Source organism: Chelonoidis abingdonii, chromosome 1, assembly GCF_003597395.2.
Source record: "Chelonoidis abingdonii isolate Lonesome George chromosome 1, CheloAbing_2.0, whole genome shotgun sequence".
NCBI lineage: Eukaryota > Metazoa > Chordata > Testudines > Testudinidae > Chelonoidis > Chelonoidis abingdonii.
Window position 1 is genome coordinate 201,151,135 of NC_133769.1, and position 17,631 is coordinate 201,168,765.

The 17,631-nt window shown below is 39.8% G+C and overlaps 1 protein-coding gene across 13 annotated transcripts in view; it reads right to left on the reverse strand.

Moving 5' to 3' along the window:
- The window catches only part of SYNJ1 (synaptojanin 1), a 145,589-nt gene that overhangs the window by 20,366 nt on the left and 107,592 nt on the right, over positions 1-17,631 (reverse strand). For 6 of the 13 annotated variants that reach the window (XM_075073445.1, XM_032794935.2, XM_075073469.1 and 3 more), the window contains 3 exons: positions 2,524-2,571; positions 755-793; positions 586-656 (listed from right to left, as the gene is read on the reverse strand). In XM_075073445.1, coding sequence (XP_074929546.1) covers positions 586-656; positions 755-793; positions 2,524-2,571 — 158 coding nt within the window. The remainder of the gene's footprint in view (positions 1-585; positions 657-754; positions 794-2,523; positions 2,572-17,631) is intronic. The other 7 variants (XM_032794934.2, XM_032794933.2, XM_032794932.2 and 4 more) reach the window with 2 other exon arrangements.

Genomic DNA, 17,631 nt, shown 5'->3' on the forward strand with positions numbered 1-17,631 from the left:
AGTATTTCAATTTGGTCACACTAACACTGCACAAAGAGGAACTAAAGGCCACTGTACATTCAACCGAGTCCTTCACTGTTATACAAAGATCCCAGGCAATGTGTTAAGGTTGATTAAAATCAAGGTACACCCACTATTATATATCAATTAATTGTAGACTTCAGAACGCACATAAGCACTGATGATAAATCCTATCCTTCCAAATCATCTCATTTTAAACAAGATTATAAAACATACAAAATAACTATAAAGTGTCTGATTCTGCTTCACACATCGTGTAATTATTTAAAAGTGGACATAAAGCACAATCACTCTGATTTGATAAAGTTTTATATATACTATGCATGTGTAAATTACTATATAAAGGTCTAAGGCAATAAAGAGTCAGCTCAAAATCTTTATTGGTGTATTTACCGTCTGAACACAGCAGGAATGTGATTTAAAATTGTGTCTCCTCACACAACTTGTAAGATATCCACTCAATTTTACATATCTCTCATCCATAACACCATTCCTAAGAAAACCTCTCAACTAACTAATACAGTGTAAAAACTTTAAAAGGAGGTTTAAAGTTTGAATGCCTACCGGTCTGGCTGCACTATATCCAGCAGTTCCTGTGCTTGTGAATCCAGCTGGAGGCGGAGGCTGACTACGAACTGTAACAAAGCCATTAGAGACCATTGGTTTAGGACATATTTGTAAGTTGAAATTTTCTGTAATATAATTAATACAAAACAAACATTATCTGTATTACCTAAGTTATCTTTTCTTTGTGTTCCGGGGCTTTTTTGAACTTTGAAGCATGAAGAAAAATCAGTCACAAATGAGATTTTCATTGACAGATCAGGTGCAAACTGATATTACGCAATAATGGTATGTTATCACTAACAGAAATGGGAACAATAGGATTGCATTAGTGATGGAAAAACCTTTGTGTGAGATCTTTCTGCAGATATTGCCTATGTCATTGATATTAGGGTTAAGACTGCCTCTGTTAGAGGGAAGTTGCTGTACTGTATAGCATATTCTGCAGCAACTCTGGCAGCAATGTCTTCAAAAAGAGTAAGTTTCAGGAAGAGGAGCTGATTCAAAAACAGTCTCAATAAAGTCTGTCTAACTGTATATTGTTCAGTGAGTTAAAGAATTTATGTACAGATTCCTGGCTCTAACTTCCTCATGTTATTGAACACAACATTTTGACAGTGAGGTCAACATCTGAATGATGATTCTGATGATCAGCCTTGAATGCAACATTCGAATTATGAAGTGAAAAATATGTAAAATAATAATAATAATAATAATAATAATTTCCAACTGACACAAACACACCTCTGAATGCCTCAGGAAGGGAGAGAGGCTCACTAGTGACAGATCTACTGCCTACTAATCATGAAGGTCCCAGGTAGAATGTCAGATATGGTAACTTGAAGGAGGCCGAATAATGGGTCTGTCTAATCTCAAGACAGGAAGCTCTTAATAGGTTAAATTTGCTCCAATTGGCAGATAATTCTGCTCTCAAAGGCTATGTCTACACTAGCACTTTTGTTGGTAAAACTTATGCTGCTCAGAGGGTTTGAAAAACCTCCCTCTGAACAACATAAGTGACACCAACAGAGGCGCTAGTGTGGACAGCACTATGTTGGTGGGAGACATGTTACCGCCACTCATTGGGGGTGGGCTGAATTATGTGGACAGGAAGCTCTCTCCCATCGGCACGGAGCGGCTATACAGGAGATTGACAGTAGCACAGCTGTAGCGGAACAGCTATGCGGCTGTAAGCTCTCTAACATAGAGATGGCCTTAGGGTATGTCTACATTAGAGCTAGAAGGTGTAATTTCCAGTTGGAGTAGACATACCCATGCTAACTCCAATTAAGCTAGCATGCTAAAGATTGAGCATAGCCACGGCAGTAGAGGGGAGGGTCTAGCTGTCCTGAGTATGATCCCGTTCGAAACAGGCATGTATGCAGGGTAGGTAGCCTCTCCCACTGTGGCAATACTTTATTTTCAGTGTGCTAAATTATTTTAATGAAAATTACTCCCTTGAAAGTACACGACATTCAGTTCTTTAAGAGAAAAAAAGAACTTGCTAGAGCCCTGCTTTAGTCACAAATTAAATATTCTTTATTCCTAAGTCTTCTGCCAGATACCTATAAGCACCTATTTAAAAGATTTCACCTTAACCCACCCCTGCACACATACATACACCCTTCTGAATTATTTTAAACAATTCTGAGATTAAATCTTGAAAGTTCTCATTACCATGGTTTAATTTTTTCACTTAATCTTTCATGAGTGAATTTTGACTCACAATATAAAGTTGCAAGCAACCAATAAATGCAAGTAATTAAACAGAAAAACAGTCTGGAAAAAATATACTATAGAAGGAGAAAAAAGTTTAGGAGTTACACAACAAATTGTTGGATTTAAACAGCAAGAATGTCTTTAAGCAGCGAGGACACTAATGTCATTCAGATATTAATTTAAAGATTCACTTCTACCATGCAAAAATCATTATGTTACCTTCTATTTCTCTCCTAGCTACCCCGGGACTGGGAGGAGCTCCAAGACCTTTTCAGAGAAAGAAGAGAAGCTGTATATTGCATAAGGAAAGCAGAAGACTGAAAAGAGGCAGAAACATACAGGACATAACATACAAAAGAGCTTTCATATTTAAGGTATTTTTAACTGGCCTAACCATATTGCACTCTTACCAACTGCAGCAGCACAAGAAAGTCACACTAACTGGAAATAACTCAACAATTGAGTTAATGTTTAGAAATATTATGTGGTTTCAGTTTTACATTTTTGTTAAAGAGAATTTAAATGTCTGCTATATTCACTGCCTAAAAATTTTGTTAAGGCACAATTAAAGTTGACTGGCAGAGCCTTGCACTCTTTCAAAATATCTTAATTATATTATACTGCTGTAGTTATGTGGGAGTAATTATACCATAAAAAAGTCACTTTTACTCTGAAATAATGTGTCCACACAGGGGTTTAGTTCTGCCCATCAATTTCTCCATGTAGATGAGCCCAGTGTTTCAGCCTGGGCTGCCCTATACTAAGCAGACATGAGGAATGAATAAGTACATGTGATATTTTACCAGGTATATGGCGTTCTTCAAAACTGTATTCTTTCATTCATTTGTATGCACACCAACAGCCCTTCACTGTATTAGCGGCAGCTATATCTTGCAGTAGGTTCCCACAGTTCACACTAAAATATGAAGAGAAGTATGGCTGTGCCCAAAGGCATGAGGGACTCTTGTTTCTGTTCCGAGTTATTTGGGTTGTGAAAACAGTAGTCTGGTGGCACACAACACCGCACTACAAGACAGACCCAAGAGCAGGGGATGTTCCAGAGGCAATCCTTAGGATATGGATAAAGGGACAGTAACATCTGGGACCTATAGAGTGATTTGTGCAGAGTAAATATTATATTATTATTACCTAGCTCTTATATAGTCCTTTTCATTAGTAGATCTTGGTGGTCAAGTAGAGGCCAGGCAGAGTCAGCTAGTCTTCACTAAGACTGCCTTAAATGCAACTTTTGCCTTAGTGAAGCCACATATTGATGATTTCTCCTCCATACCCGTATGCTGTATTCCCAGAGTGTTCCACAGCATGTGGAAGGACAGAGTGCTACAAAAATTTGCCAGGAGCAGGATGGAGACTCACTCAAAGTGGGCATTGTTAATGCTGTGAGTGGGACTGGTGTGTAAGTTAATTCTGTATTTCCTGGTTTTCAGAGGTTTAAGTATCGGTGCACTTAGTATTCTGGAAGGGGACAAGGCACTGCTACCAACCATAACTCTGTGTTAAAGAAGTGAATTTCCTTTATTTTTTTGAGGAAGGTGTGGTTGAGAGGAGGGCATGATTGGGGAGCAAAAGAAGGCTTCCTGGGAACATCTCACTGCCACTAAGCTACCAGTTCTGTTCTTCCTGTATCCCCTCCAAGCCTTCAGCAAGGGAGTGAGGAAAGCAGTAACTGATGGGCTCTGAATACATCTACCAGTTGGCGGGAAGCCCCAGACTCTAACTCAGGGGCTAGTGTAGGAGGAAGGGACTTTGCACAATCTTCCTCACTGCAGAGGTGTGAACTGACTCGTTCATCTACTCGAGTGTTCTCCGACCCCCTCTCCCAATGTTTACCTCAGCTCCCAGTGTGGAATACAAGTTTTCAAAAAACTCTCACTGTGCAAGCGAGTTTTAGAGCAATTTGAATTAAAATCAGCTCCCTATGGGAGATTTTATTTGAGAAATTTTGGACTAAATGACACTAAATTTACAGCAAGTATACCTCTGACTCTGTTGTGGCATACCAATAGACACATGGATTTTAAAACACTGAAAATTAAAAGATCATAATGTGGGGAACCATATATTGGGAACCCCTGGATCAAATGAACCCAACGTCCACCACTAATAGACTCATAGACTCGTAGGTCAGAAGGGACCAACATGATCATCTAGTTTGACCTCCTGCACAAAGCAGGCCACAGAACCCTACCCATACACTTTTATAACAACCCCTAACCCATGACTGAGTTATTGAAGTCCTCAAAATTGTGGTTTGAAGACCTCAAGCTGCAGAGAATCCACCAGCAAGTGACCCATGCCCCACGCTGCAGAGGAAGGCGAAAACCTCCAGGGCCCTGCCAATCCGCCCTGGAGGAAAATTCCTTCCCCCGACCCAAATATGGCGATCAGCTAAACCCTGAGCATGTGGGCAAGACTCACCAGCCAGCACCCAGGAAAGAATTCTCTGCAGTAACTCAGATCCCATCCCATCCAACATCCCCTCACAGACCATTGAGCAGACTTATCTGCTGATAATCCAAGATCAATTGCCCAAATTAAACTATCCATCATATCATCCCCTCCATATACTTATCAAGCTTAGTCTTAAAGCCAGATAAGTCTTTTGCCCCCACTACTTCCCTCGGAAGGCTGTTCCAGAACTTCACTCCCCTAATGGTTAGAAACCTTCGTCTAATTTCAAGTCTAAACTTCCTAATATCCAGTTTGTACCCATTTGTCCTTGTGCCTACATTAGTACTAAGCTTAAATAATTCCTCTCCCTCCCTAACGTTAATCCCCCTGATATATTTATATAGAGCAAGCATATCCCCCCGCAGCCTTCTTTTGGCCAGGCTAAACAAGCCAAGCTCTTTGAGTCTCCTTTCATAAGGCAGGTTTTCCATTCCTCGGATCATCCTAGTAGCCCGTCTCTGAACCTGTTCCAGTTTGAATTCATCCTTCTTAAACATGGGACACCAGAACTGCACACAATATTCCAGGTGGGGTCTCACCAGCGCCTTATATAACGGTACTAACACCTCCTTATCCTTGCTGGAAATACCTCGCCTGATGCACCCTAAAACCGCATTTGCTTTTTTAACGGCCATATCGCATTGGCGGCTCATAGACATCCTGCTATCAACCAATACCCCAAGGTCCTTCTCCTCCTCTGTTGCTTCCAACTGATGCGTCCCCAATGTATATCTAAAATTCTTATTATTAATCCCTAAGTGCATGACCTTGCACTTTTCACTATTATATTTCATCCTATTACTATTACTCCAGTTTACAAGTGGTCCAGATCTTCCTGTATAGTATCCCGGTCCTTCTCTGTGTTAGCAATACCCCCAGCTTTGTGTGTCATCCGCAAACTTTATTAGCACATTCCCGCTCTTTGTGCCAAGGTCAGTAATAAAAGGTTAAATAAGATTGGTCCCAAAACCGATCCTTGAGGGACTCCACTAGTAACCTCCTTCCAGCCTGACAGTTCACCCTTCAGTACGACCCGCTGGAGTCTCCCCTTTAACCAGTTCCTTATCCACCTTACAACTTTCATATTCATCCCATCTTTTCCAATTTAACTAACAGTTCCCCCATGTGGAACCGTGTCAAATGCCTTACTGAAATCGAGGTAAATTAGATCTACCGCATTTCCTTTGTCTAAGTAATCCGTCACCTTCTCAAAGAAGGAGATCAGGTTGGTTTGGCACGATCTACCTTTAGTAAATCCATGTTGCAATTCGTCCCAATTACCATTGACCTCAATGTCCTTAACTACTTTCTCCTTTAAAATTTTTTCCAAGACCTTACATACTACAGACGTCAAGCTAACAGGCCTATAGTTACCCGGATCACTTTTTTTCCCTTTCTTAAAATAGGAACTACGTTAGCAATTCTCCAGTCGTACGGTACAACCCCTGAGTTTACCGATTGATTAAAAATTCTCGCTAACGGGCTCGCAATTTCATGCGCCAGTTCCTTTAATATCCTTGGATGGAGATTGTCCGGGCCCTCCGATTTTGTCCCATTAAGCTGTTCAAGTTTGGCCTCTACCTCAGATGCGGTAATATCCACCTCCATATCCTCATTCCCGTTTATCATCCCTCCATCATCCCTAAACTCCTCACTAGTCTTATTAAAGACTGAGGCAAAGTACTTATTTAGATATTGGGCCATGCCTAGGTTATCCTTAACCTCCATTCCATCCTCAGTGTTATAGCGGCCCACTTCTTCTTTCTTTGTTTTCTTCTTATTTATGTGGCTGTAGAACCTTTTACTATTGGTTTTAATTCCCTTTGCAAGGTCCAGTTCTACATGGCTTTTAGCCTTCCTCACTTTATCCCTACATGTTCTGACCTCACTAAGGTAGCTTCCCTTGCTAATCCCGCCTTTCTTCCACTCCCTGTAAGCTTTCTGCTTTTTCCTAATCCCCTCTCTGAGATGCTTGCTCATCCAGCTTGGCCTACAACTCCTGCCCATGGTTTTTTTCCCCTTTCTTGGGATGCAGGCTTCCGACAGTTTCTGCAGCTTCGACTTAAAGTAATTCCAGGCCTCCTCCGCATTTAATCCACAAGTTCCTCCGTCCAATCCACTTCCCTAACTAATTCCTTAACTCTTTAAAATTAGCCCTTGAGAAGTCAAAAACCCTAATCCCAGATCTACGTTTGTTTATCCTTCCATCTAGTTTGAACTGAATCAGCTCATGATCACTCGAACCAAGGTTGTCCCCTACCACCATTTCTTTCTACGAGGTCCTCACTGCTCACCAAAACCAAATCTAAAATGGCATCCCCTCTTGTCGGTACTTCAACTACTTGGTGAAGAAATCCATCCGCTATCACATCCAGAAAAATCTGACCCCTATTATTCTTGCAAGCACTTGTCCTCCAGTCTATATCTGGGAAGTTGAAGTCTCCCATGATCACACATTTCCCCTTAGTGTTTACTTCATTAAAGACATTAAAGAGGTCTCTATCCATATCCAAATCAGATCCCGGCGGTCTGTAGCACACCCCAAGCACTATCTCAGGGGAGGCTCTAGTAGCTTTTTACCCAGTGTGATTTTTGCCCAGACAGACTCTGTCTTATCCATTCCATCACTTCTTATTTCATTACAGTTAACCTCATCATTGATGTACAATGCTACTCCACCACCTTTGCCTTTCTTCCTGTCTTTCTAAACAGCACATAGCCTTCAATACCTGTACTCCAGTCATGAGTACTATCCACCAGGTTTCTGTTATCCCTATAATATATCCGGTTTCACTTCCTGCACCAGTAGCTCCAGTTCCTCCATCTTGTTACCTAGGCTCCTCGCATTAGTGTACAGACATTTTAATTTTGCGTTTGGCGTCAGTGACATTCTTTACCCCGTTGTGCACAGACATTCTACCACCAGCATCACCTGTTAGTCTAGTTTCTACACCGCTTTTCCTCTCTTGGGTCAATTCTTCGGTCCATCCACAAGCGTATCCCCTCTCACTTTGTTTACTTCCCTCCAGGTTAAATTCCGGCGTGGAGATCTCCTGGACATCTCCCAACCATCTCCCCAACTTCCTAGTTTAAAGCTCTCTTAATGAGGTCGGCGAGCCTCCATCCTAGAAGTCTATTTCCCTCCTTACTTAGGTGAAGTCCATCCCGAGAGAACAGTCGTCTGTCCGTAAATGCTTCCCAATGACCGTACATCCAAAGCCCTCCTTATAGCACCACTGCCTGAGCCATCTGTTAATCGTCATAATCTTGTCACACTCTCCTTCGTCGCCCTCTCTAGGAACCGGCAGAATCCCACTGAAGATCACCTGAGCCTCGATTTCCTTGAGCGCTCTCCCCAGTCTGGCATAGTCCTCCTTGATACAGTCCAGCGAGTAACTAGCCGTATCATTCGTTCCCACATGAAGGACAATCAACGGATTCTTTCCCGCTCCCGCTAGGATCCTTTTCAGCCTCAGGTCCACATCCTGTATCTTAGCACCCGGCAGACAGCACACCCTTCTGTTCTCCCGATCAGCTCTAGTTACAGGCCTGTCTATTCTTCTCAGTAAGGAGTCTCCAATCACGTAGACTTGCCTTTTCTGGTGACAGTGTGATTCCGGTCTATCCCCCATCTGCTGGCCGCAAGTCCTCTCGATTCGTATTCGCCCTTGCAATCCTCCTGGGGCTCATACTTGGTGTTGCCTCCATGACTCCTCCCCTCCTTCTGCAGGACTAGCTGCTCGTCTCTTTTTCCTTGCCTCTCTCCTTCAGCGAGCACCTGCTGTGCTCCATCTTCATTTTCCAACCCAGCAAACCTGTTCCTGAGTTCTATTTCTCCGTCGCTGGCCCGTCTTTTCCTCTGCCTGGTTCTCCTAGTCACATGCTTCCACCGTCCACTTTCCTCACCCAGCAGTCTCCTCAGAATTCTTTGGTCCTGCTTCCATCTGCACGTCGTCTGAGCTTATCCCCTGTGCCTCATCATGTCTGTGTTCCATCATCTGCTCAAACCCCCTTCTAAACTCAGCCAGAGTTTCCACCTGCATCTCCAGTCCTCTTATCTTTTCTTCCAGCAGCTCTATCAGGCGGCACTTCATGCAGACAAAACTCCTTTCAAGTGTCCCCTCCAGGACCATGTACATGCCACAGCATCCACATCCGGTCATCCTCAGTGTCTCTCTCACTGCTGCCTCTGTCTCACTCATGGCCTTCCAACTCTGTGCCTGGCAGTCCATCCCACACACCGCACCACAGGCCCCCAAAAAGCACTGGGCTGTGGGCGGACCCCTGCCCCCTCCCTTATCTGGCTTGTTGGTTTCTCTGCCTTAGTCTCCCCTGCAACCTCCCCCTGGAAACTCCCACTGAAACTCCCCTGTTAGCAGCTCTGTTTGCTGGCTCTTGATGTTAATAGTTAAGGTTACACCAGGATTTCTATTTTAACAGTAGTGAAAAAGCTCTACTAAAATTCTGTCTTTCGGGTTACAGTATCACTTTTCACTTTTATTGTAGTTTGTGTACCTCTTGATTTTTTTTTAAAATAGCAGTGTGTGGAGGAAAATACCATTTGACATTTGCTTTGTCTGTCTTAAAAAGAGCCTTGTGACTGAAATTCTTCTAGTGTCTCCCATTTCCTTCACAACCATGTTTTCAAGGAACAACCGTTTAAGGAGTGAAACTGACAGGTGTAATCCATTGTTTGTGTATACTGGATGAATTATTACTCATAGAATGTTGAAATTTGTTGTGTGTGTATTTTTCACAACAAACAAATTACTGTTTTGATTAATGACAGTATTCTGGTGCCACTTTAGTCAATGTCCACTTTCCACTAGTCCTTAGAAGAGGGGTTTTTTAAGTTTCTTTAAGCTTGTTTAAGTTTGTTTCCTAACATTTTAAAAATTTATTTTGTCCAGTGTGAACATTACTTTCCCCATCTTTCTGTCTTCCAGTTACCAGACTGGCTGCCCCCACAATTCCTTCATTATATACTTGCCCCCAGTGTAAGCCTACTGGCACAGTAGCAGTCCCAACACTCTGGAAATAACATTGAGAGCACTACTACCCTAGCACAGTAACAGCAGATACAGCCAAAATTATGGAAGCGCCAGTCCCTGTTCTATAGTTAAGGCTGAATTGCGTTTTATACTTAAATTACAGCACTTACTCTTGAGTACTGAATGAATTTTCTGAAACTTAACAAGTAAATCTGTTAATTAGAGTGAAAAATTTTTTACAAGTGTTCCTTTCAGAAATTTAGAACCCTATGTTAAAAAACTTTGGCAAAAAAAGACCATTAATTTTTTAAAAATTTTTCTTCATTACTGAAAATTTCTTCAGTAAAGATGTAGATTTTTGTTTTAAACAGAATTCCACAAAGAATTACCCATTTTCAAAATGGTTGCCAGGTCCTAATGCATCCAGACAACCTTAATTCTGCCCCATAGACATACCAGAAAAAAAAGGGTCGGGGGAAATGGAATAGGTCTTTGAAATCGGTTTAACCTAATCTGGGAGTACAAAAACATTATGCACTGATCCTTAACGGTCTGGTTATTTCATGACATCACCACAAGGTGGCGTAAAGGTTGTGTGGGTATATAAAATATCTCCATACCTTAATGTGTTTGTATTTCTTTTAAGGTAAACCTTAATTATGAATTTCCTGGTTTTAGAATATTTGTTTTTGGGATAATGACAATGTCCCTGTAACATATTCACTCTACATGACTTGTATATACCCTCAAACTAAACTCCATCTTAACAATAGTTTTTAAACTGACAAAGACAAATTTTAGCCCTTTGTACAGTTAAACAGAAATATTCTCTGTATAGAACCTGTTATTGCTAAAGGAAAAAAATATTATATAATGGTGACAAGTCACAATCATTAACTTTCTTCATATTCTGTAAGAAATTACTTAATGTGTTTCTAAATCATAAATATGTAAGGCACTACAAAATAAGCTAACTGAATCCTGAAATCCAAACAGCTGAAAGCTAATCTTATTTATTACATTATTATTATTATAAGGTGCCCAATGACAATCATAGCTTGAATGATCAGGCAAAAGCATTATTCATTTGTAATATCTAAAAGCTGAAGACAAAAAAAACCCTTGAGTTCTAGCCTACTCCTAATACAGATGCAAGACATAATTACACTGTGGGAAAGCTTAGAGTCCCACTAGGAGTCTTCAAAGCATACAGCAGTACAAGGAGACCCTGAAGATGTAAAGTGCCTGAGATAAAAGGTGAAAAAAAAATTATGCGAAAAACTATCACATAAGGTGTTTATGTTTAAAATGATCTGAAGGGTTCAACTTACATGCATACCAGTATATCGATTTATAATTAAAGAGGACATGAAAGCTATCCTTAACTCGTGTCAGTATGTGTTGCATGGGTCTATGAACAGCATTTGATATTTATTGTATACCACGTGTTGCAACATTTTTTACAGTATGCAGTACCACCTACACCATGCATTATAAATAGAGATCAGGTCCAAACAGCTTACACTCTAAACAAGATGAAAGAAACAAAATGAGGCACAGGACAACAGTTCAAGGAGAGGTGTCACAGGCTTGATGGAAGAAAGGAGGAATTGCTCAAAGAGATGGCTTTATGAAGGATTGGAAAGAAGATACAGAGAATGCCTATTCCAAGTATATGGAGCAGCAAGGCAGAAGGCATGAAGCTGCGCGTGGGAAGTAGAGAAGGAACGAGTAAGGTAGAAAGAATGGGATGAATGTACGGCCAGGACAGGAAATGAAAGATAGCATGACAATTTTATTTACTAGTTATATAAGAATGAAATAATAATTTGCAATGCTCATTGAGTGACACTAGTTTTTTCACAGCTTAGGCTGAAGGTAGGACAGACAGGATTCTGTCATTGTACAGAAAAATACTTGGCAAGGACATATGATGCAAACTAACCATATAATAATATGCAGAAAGTGCAACATGTATTAGCTGCTTTCTAAAACTGTTAATTATTTTAACCAAAACCAGAATGATTCATCTTAAAACTACGGATTACTAAATGCTGGCAAAACTGGATTTTGACAGTTTGACTGATGCACAACAAACATACTTTCTTATATCTATCTAAACTTGAGAAATTGAGTGAAAGGGTTTGTATTCTACAATGTTCTAACTTAAAATATACATTTAGAGATAACTGTGAATAATAGATGTGTAAACACACACAGAAGTAATTGTGTGCATATATAAATTATAGCCATGTGCTGAATTGCACAGCCACGTGCAATTTTAACATGCCTTTAGCCACCTCTATCTGTTCAATAATCCATTGCCTTATTATTTATTCTAACATTCCAAATTCAGGAAAAGTTTCAAACAGCTGCCATTTAAAAAAAATAAAATAAATCAAACTGCCACAGAAATGTTTCCTAGTCCTCCTCACTCAAATGTATTTAACTGCTACGTACATCTATGGCTCAATACAATAAAAATACGAGTTGTTAACTTATGTACTGTGTACAACATTTATCCTGTTTTGTAAGGCTCACCAAAAGTCTGCAGTTTTATTTTTCTGGAACGTGCTTTCTTGCAAGCAAGTACATGTCAACTTTAACTCTCACTCAAGAATCTCTTGTGGAAGTAACGGGAAATTTGAAAACGAATGACACACATAGTATGTTCACGCATATATGAATACCCAGAATTATCTTCCAATTCATCTATTTTATACCTGACATTCTGAAATCAAGTTTATGTATACACAGCCATCTTCATAAAACGTAAGAATGGTCATCATGTGTCAGACCAATAGTCCATCTAGCCCAGTATCCTATCTTCCAACAGTGGCCAGTGTCAGATGCTTCAGAGGGAATTAACAGAACAGAGCATTTATCAAGTGATTCGTCCCTGTCGCTGATTCTCAACTTCTGGTAGTCAGAGGCTAGCGACACGCAGAGCACGGGGTTGCGTCCCTGACCATCCTGCCTATAAGTTCATGGGGGATAGATCCATCATAGCTAATTCTTTTCTGAAACCAGTTATATTTTTGGCCTTCACAACATTCCCTTGCAATGAGTTCCACAGGTTGAATGTGCATTGTGTGAAGAAGTACTTCCTTTTGTTTTAAACCTGCTGCCTATTCATTTCATTGGGTGAACAAATCACTGAACACTATTTAACTCCTAACTATTAACTATATTAACTGATGGAAACAATACGCATTTAGACTAACTAAGACAGCGATAAGCGAGTAGCTAGGAGGAAAATGTGTCGAGGTCACGGCAACTGGCCACTCCACTGTTCCAACGGACTGGACACGGCTGGTAGGAGGAACTGAAGCGGTGGCCGGGTCGGCTCGGCACTAAGGAGTTTGACCTTGCACATAATAACGGGGAACTTATGCGCGCCGTTCTGTGTGCGCACTCCATGGCGGAGCATGCCAGATTCCGATTCCGCCGAGTGGTTGCGTAGTGCGTAAAAAGTTTTCTCCGGAGGCTTGCACGCGGCGCGCACACACCTAAATGAGTGTATGAGCACCACTCGAAGGAAGAACCTCCCCTTTTTTTTGCTTTCTCCACACTGTGATGGAACTTATTTTAGATCCCTTATCCTCTCCCCTCTATTTGTCGTCTCTTTTTCTGAGTTTGAACTGTTCTGTCTTACTTTCTCTCTAATGGATCCCCCTCTGTACTCAATTCCAACTTCTAATACATCTTTTTTTTAGCTGGTTGACCTAAACTACCACACAGTTATTCCATGGGTTGTGGCGATGCATTCAAAAATCCCCCGTATAAGTACCACTGGATTTATGTAGCCATGGCTTATGATTTTTTCATGTTTTTATATGATCTCCTTCTAATGATTCCCAGATTGCTTGCTTTTTGACTGCTGCTGCACATTGGCAGTTATCTCAGAGAGACTATCCAAAATGAATTCCAAGGATCTGTTTTTTAGTGGGTAAAGCATTTAGCGTCTCATCCGTTTTATAATGATGGTTGGGATTGATCTTTTCCATCCTGGGCATTACTTTTGCATTTATCAATACTGAACTTTCTTTCTACCCTTTTGTTGCCAAGTGATGCTGGTTCGTGAGATCCCTTCAAATTTTTCACAGTCTGCTTTAGAGGTTGTAACTATCTAGTATGCATAATTTTGCATCAATCTGTGCAATCTCTGGCTACCTTCTAATTCGTCCTTTACCCATTTTCCAGATATTCCTCATAAATATATTGAATAGCATTTGTCCCAGTACAGAGGGGGACGCCGCTATGTACCTCTCTGCACTGTGAAAGTTGACCATTTATTCGCTGCTCTTGTTTCCTATCGTGAATATAACCAGTTACAGATTCCGAGTGAGAGACTCCCTTTGTAATCCAGAATTGACTTTACTTGCTTAAGAGATCCTTAGATGAGGACCTTGTCAGAGAGATTCAGAAAGTTCAAGTATACTAATGCACTGGCTCATCCTTATCACACGCCTTTGGACACCCTCAGTGAAATTTTAATCGATTGGTGAGGCTGTGATTTATCCATTACAACAGCCTGTTGACTTTCCTCCCCAATATATGTTTCATTTATTGAAATCGTCTGATATTGGTCTTTACCAACGTTTTCCACCATTTTACTGGGGTACTGAGTTAGGCTTATTGACTTGTTCACTGCCAGGATTCACGCTTAGTGGAGCCTTTTTTAAAAATTGCCGATTACATAGCTATGTCCAATCATCGGCACAGAGACTGATTTAAAGCAACAGGTTGACATAACACAGTTAGTAGCACTGCGGAATTTCATATATTTAGTTCCTTCAGAAACTCTCTTGGGGTAAATACCTATCGGTAACCTGGTGGACTTATTACTGTTTAATTTAATCCATTTTGTACTCAAATACTTCCTCATATGACACTAAATCTGGAGACCAGTTCCTTTTTTCTTACCAAAAAAGAATGGCTCAGGTGTGGGAATCGTCCTCAATTCCTCTGCAGTGAGAAGACGATGCAAAGTAATTCATATAGTTTCTCCGCAAAGGTTGCGTACCTTAAGGTGCTCCTTTAGCACTTTGATCATCCAGTAGAAACTCCACTGATTGCTTGGGCAGGCTTCCTGTGTTGATATATTTTTAATAATATTTTGCTGTTTAGTTTTTGTGTCTTATTGCTAGTTGCTCTTCAAATTTTTTTTGGGCCTGCCTAATATCCTTTTTTGTGACACTGGCTTGCATAGAGTTTATACTCTCCTTTTATTTTCTCTAGTAAGATCTGATTCCAATTTTTTAAAAGTTTTTTTCTTCTCTCGCTCTGCCTCTTTCAGTCTTGATATATTTATCTGATCGTGCCTTTCTGTTGTCCCTTGTACTTTTTTTTCTTTATAGTTTGAGCTTTTATAAGTGCTTTTAAAAAGTTTTCATGCGCAAATATGCATGCATTTCATCTTGGACGTCCTTTTGTTTCCATCTACTGTCTTTTTTTACTCATGTAACTATTTTTAAAAAATATAATAATACATAAACGAAACAATTGTTCTTTTTCTAACTGATTTGTTTTCTTACTTTGAAACCACAAGAGAAGGTATTGTGGATGAATAGTCTAATCCTGTATGAACATGTTAGTCCTACTGCATGACTTACCAGTTAACCACAAATCCTCCTTTTTGACAATGCTCTTCATGGAGAAACCACAGCTACTCTGAAGTTAAGACAGCTTTATATTTTTTAAGCACTGTGTTGTGCATATTGACTCAAGTTTAAATTATGAAGCAGGACCAGTTTTAACTACATGTCGTATAGCATGTAAATAACTGTTGAAAAATATTGTCATGCTCCTTTATTTACTCAATCAAGTAGTAGTAGTTGCTGTCCAGGACTTTACTGACCCCTTAAGAACAACTTGTAATTCTAGAGAGAGGATAGTGGTTTAAGGGGCAGAACGAGATACTGCTTTTAAAGGTTAAATGATTATTATAATAAAGTAATGCCCTGAATCTATTGCCACTAACACAATACCACCTTTCTGCCTTTGGGAAAGCATCAGATTAAATATTCTCAGGATATATAATGGTATTAGATTATAGCCATAGAAGTTTTGCTTAATTTATAGTCACTTGTTTTGAAATACACATATATTTACCAAATTATTACCTCCAAATCTTTTCTAGCAGCGTGCAGGGCCCTACTCCCCCTGATTAAAATTATAGATATGTATGTAGTATTAAAGTAAAAAGAATTGAGAAGATTCAACATCCAGATGTCACTTTGGCATTGTTATACAATGGCTCTTTAATGTCTCTCGTCTCACAATCCTAGCCCGTTGGGGCGGTGTGTATAATTAAGTCTGTTAAGATTTTCTATTAGCCTAACTTCTCCTCTGTTGTCAATAGCACTTTTATTTATCTATACTATACTTTTCCCTAAAGTGATTAACTTTACTATATTAAACTACATTGAATCTGTGACTTACTCAAAAGTGTAACAGGTCTATCATAATGAACATTTGAATTAAATAGAGTGATAATCAAGGATTATGATATCTAAGTTTTTAAGGAAACATTGATAAGTGCTCCGTAAGGATAGATTAAAAATGTTAAATACAAACATCCATAGGATAGCATTTTCCTAACTCAAAAATGATTGCTAATCCGTGCTACCCTTAAAAAGTAATCATAAAAAGCTGGTGATCTGTAAAATCGGCTGTAAATTCCAGGTTTTAATAAAATTAGTATAAATGAGATTTAAATTACATTTTGTAAAGAAAAGAGTCAGTATAAGTCAAAACTGAACTAATGAATGGCTTTCGATGGATAATAAAATCACAAGATTTAAAGATAAAAAACTGTCATCAAAAGATTGCCCATTGTGTGGTATACATCACTGCATTACGATGGTGGGTGGTCTCTGTGGTGGAGCAGGCCGTGTAGGTGGAGCCACTGGGCGGAGGAGGGGATGGTGAGTGTCGAAGACACGTTTCGCCTCTACACTTCTGAAGTTTAGACCATATCTATGTTGTGTAATGGTTGAAGATAACTGGTAGACCTGATCAAAAATTCAGCACATATTTAATGATCCGTGTTTTGAATAATAAATAAGAATCAAGTAAGCTTTTTCTAACTGAAAAGTTTTTTGTTAAAGGTTCTGTCTGAATACCACCAACTGTGTGACTGAACACACTGTGGTTGTGTTTTGCAATATACACGTGGGGACATTGAAAGTTTCTGGGAAGTAAGAATAAGAGAAATGGACTTTGGTGTGAAAGTGTAATTAATTCAACAGGTACTTCGGAATGATATCTTGCCCCACAAAGTTTTGACGCATTTAAAGTATTTTTGGGTACCTTGAAAGACTTCTTATAGAATCACAGTTCATCAATACATTTCCATTCTTATGTTCAACCTCGAGGCTTTCTCTTATTTGCTTAGCTTGGAGAAGGGAAAATTTTAAAGGCAATTTGAAGGTGTTCGGTCAGAAAGAATAATCCTGTAAAAAACTACTTCCCTGATTACAGTGACACGAACGTTTAAAAATGAATTCTTGCATTGTGCAACTGGTTTTTGAATTCAGATGTGGCCAAAATATCATTACAGTTCTTCTATCATCCCTATTCTTATCACTAAAGATAAAGTGTTGTGAACTGTACCCGTCATGATAGCATAAAGGCTACCTGTTTGCTCCTAGCAGTTGAAGATTAGTATGCAACAACCTGCCTGTATATATGCGCTAGCAGGGTCACCAATTCACTCTTTTTTCACTGAATGATCCGCGATGTATCTATCCACACGACTTCTCAACATATCTTTTGGTGGTCCTGTGGCCTCAGAGTCCTACCACCAACTCTTGCTGGTGGCCCTCTGAGAATTTTGCCATAAAATACTGTAAATTAACTT